This window comes from Nicotiana attenuata, unplaced genomic scaffold, assembly GCF_001879085.1.
Source record: "Nicotiana attenuata strain UT unplaced genomic scaffold, NIATTr2, whole genome shotgun sequence".
Lineage (NCBI taxonomy): Eukaryota > Viridiplantae > Streptophyta > Magnoliopsida > Solanales > Solanaceae > Nicotiana > Nicotiana attenuata.
Genome location: NW_017672300.1, coordinates 43,976 through 46,305, shown reverse-complemented (window position 1 = coordinate 46,305; position 2,330 = coordinate 43,976). Strand labels below are relative to the sequence as shown.

At 37.7% G+C, this 2,330-nt stretch overlaps 1 protein-coding gene across 1 annotated transcript; it reads right to left on the bottom strand.

Annotated features, from left to right (window-relative positions):
• Positions 1–773: 773 nt before the first annotated feature.
• Positions 774–1,862, bottom strand: LOC109212648. The gene is made up of 3 exons (XM_019376315.1): positions 1,517–1,862; positions 1,062–1,345; positions 774–1,001 (listed from the first exon to the last, which is right to left on the bottom strand). The coding sequence occupies exons 1-3, from the start codon at positions 1,860–1,862 to the stop codon at positions 774–776; spliced, it is 858 nt and encodes a 285-aa protein (XP_019231860.1).
• Positions 1,863–2,330: the final 468 nt, after the last annotated feature.

Genomic DNA, 2,330 nt, shown 5'->3' with positions numbered 1-2,330 from the left:
TTTAACGATCTTGATAACACCTCAGCTGATAATATGAAAAATGCTGGGGATAGGGGATCACCTTGCTTTACCCCTCTAGTTGACTTGAAAAATCCTGAAGCCTGTCCATTCACCAATACAGAATACCAATTGTTTGACAGCAAATTCCAAACTATGTTAATGAAATGTTCTGAAAAACCCATCTTTCTCAACACATGTAACAAATATTTCCATGAAACTCTGTCATAATCCTTAGTCATATCCAGCTTAATAACAACATTAGCTGGCTTGCCTCTTAGACTTATATCTGTCACTATTTCTTGTGTCAGTAGTATGTTCTCAAAGATACTCCTGTCTTTCACAAATCCTGATTGATTAGGTGATATCAGTAATGGAAAAAACTTCTCCAATCTGTTATGAAGTACCCTTGACAACACCTTGTTAGTAAAATTACTCAAACTGATAGGCCTTAGGTCAGAAAAAGTCTCCACTCTAAGCTTCTTTGGTAATAGGACTAGGTTAGTGTGTGTTATGGATTTTGGCAGTGTTGCTCCCCCATAAAAGTGCATTACCATATTATGTATATCTCTACCAACTATGTCCCAGCAAGTTTGATAAAACAAACCAGTAAATCCATCAGGACCATTAGCACTTTCACCACTGAGTTCAAATACTGCTCCCTTCACTTCTTCAAATGTTGGCATCCTACTTAACTCCATATTTTGCTCCAATGTAACCATGGATGGTACATGATCTAATAATGAGAAATCATAAGAGTCCCCTTCATTAGAGAACTATCTTTTATAGAACTCCACTGCAGCATCAGCCATTTGCTCTTGATTTTCAATCCACACCCCACTAGAATTCTGGATCCTTTTTAACTGTAGCTTCTTTCTTTTTCCATTCACATGATTATGAAAAAAGCTAGTGTTCCTGTCCCCCTCACCAAACCAATTCAGACCAGCCTTTTGTTTCCAATATTGCTCCTCTATGCTCAGATATTTCTTCAACTCTGATTGAGCCTTTTGCAGTACAATTCTATTTTCAATAGTTGGTTACTCTTCAAACAACATCTCCTTTACCTTAACTATATCTTCAATTATAGCCAATTGCTTGAATATATCTCCAAAAGTGTCCCTACTCCATTTTGATAAAGTTGCTTTTACTTTCTTGAGTTTCTTCTTGAACATAATAAAAGGATCACCTATAAAGTCAGCTTCCCAACTCTGCTTCACCACCTCCTTGAACTTAGCATGTTTGATCCAGAAGTTTAAAAATCTGAATGTCTTGACACAAGTGACATTCTGCTCACCACAAGTCATCAGCAAAGGAGCATGATCTGATCCAGTTCTAATAAGATGTTCCACTTCATATTCTGAAAAGGCAAGTTCACAAATATTCTATCCAGCCTCTTGAATATACATTGAGTATTAGGTCTCCTATTCCACCATGTAAATGGACTCCCTTTGTACCCTTGTTCAAACAAATCACAAGAATTTACACAAAAAGCAAAGTCCTCATATTCAGGAGGGTGTACAGGCAAACCCCCCTATCTTCTCATCTTCATGCAACACTACATTAAAATCTCCTCCTACTAACCATGGCAGCTTCATATAACTTGCTAGATAATACAAATGATCCCATAATTCTAGCCTCTCTATTGCTGAACACTTGGCATAGACAAATGTCATCATCATGTGCTGTCCCAAGTCATGGTGAAGTGCTTTCACTGTTACTTGTTGTTCAGTATCCTCCACTAGTTCCCATTCAACTACTGAATCAAAAAATAACCATATTTGCCCATTAATATTTGCATAAGCAGTCTCCATATTCAGCCTTCTTCTATATCTCTGAATAACTCCTTTCTTTTGAAAAGGTTCCATCAATGCAACTACACAAAAATTGTGCTCCCTATTCATATTGATCACTCTAGGAAAGGCCTGTTGAGTTTTCACAGACCTTATGTTCCAAATAAGTGTCTTAATCATCATTTAGTTAATGAGGCTGCCCTCCTGGGCATAATTCTTGTAGGTTGAGCAGATTCTTTATTATGATTCTTCTTTGTCTTCTTGCCTCCCTTAGCACTGGCTATAGGTGATAGGTCCCCTTCCCTAGCTACTTGCTTGAAATTTTCAACAGTAGATTTATCTTCTCCTTCATCATCCATTGTAGTTTGGTCTAGTATTTCTTCATCAAGTGGTACTACATTATGTGTAACAAGATCATGCAGCTGCTGAAGTGGAGTTCTCAATGGAACATTGAGGTGCAATTGCATGATTTTATCAGTTCCAATCTCCATTGGTACCTCCTGTATATCCCCAGCCTTTCTCGGTACAATTGCTTGCTCTACC

Coding starts and splice junctions, on each gene's coding strand:
- LOC109212648 (XM_019376315.1), bottom strand. CDS start 1,862: ATGGAACCTTTTCAAAAGAAAGGAGTTATTCAGAGATATAGAAGAAGG. Junction 1,346..1,516: donor GAAGATAGGGGGGTTTGCCT/GTACACCCTCCT, acceptor CAGAATATGAAG/TGGAACATCTTATTAGAACT. Junction 1,002..1,061: donor TAATTGAAGATATAGTTAAG/GTAAAGGAGATG, acceptor GTACTGCAAAAG/GCTCAATCAGAGTTGAAGAA.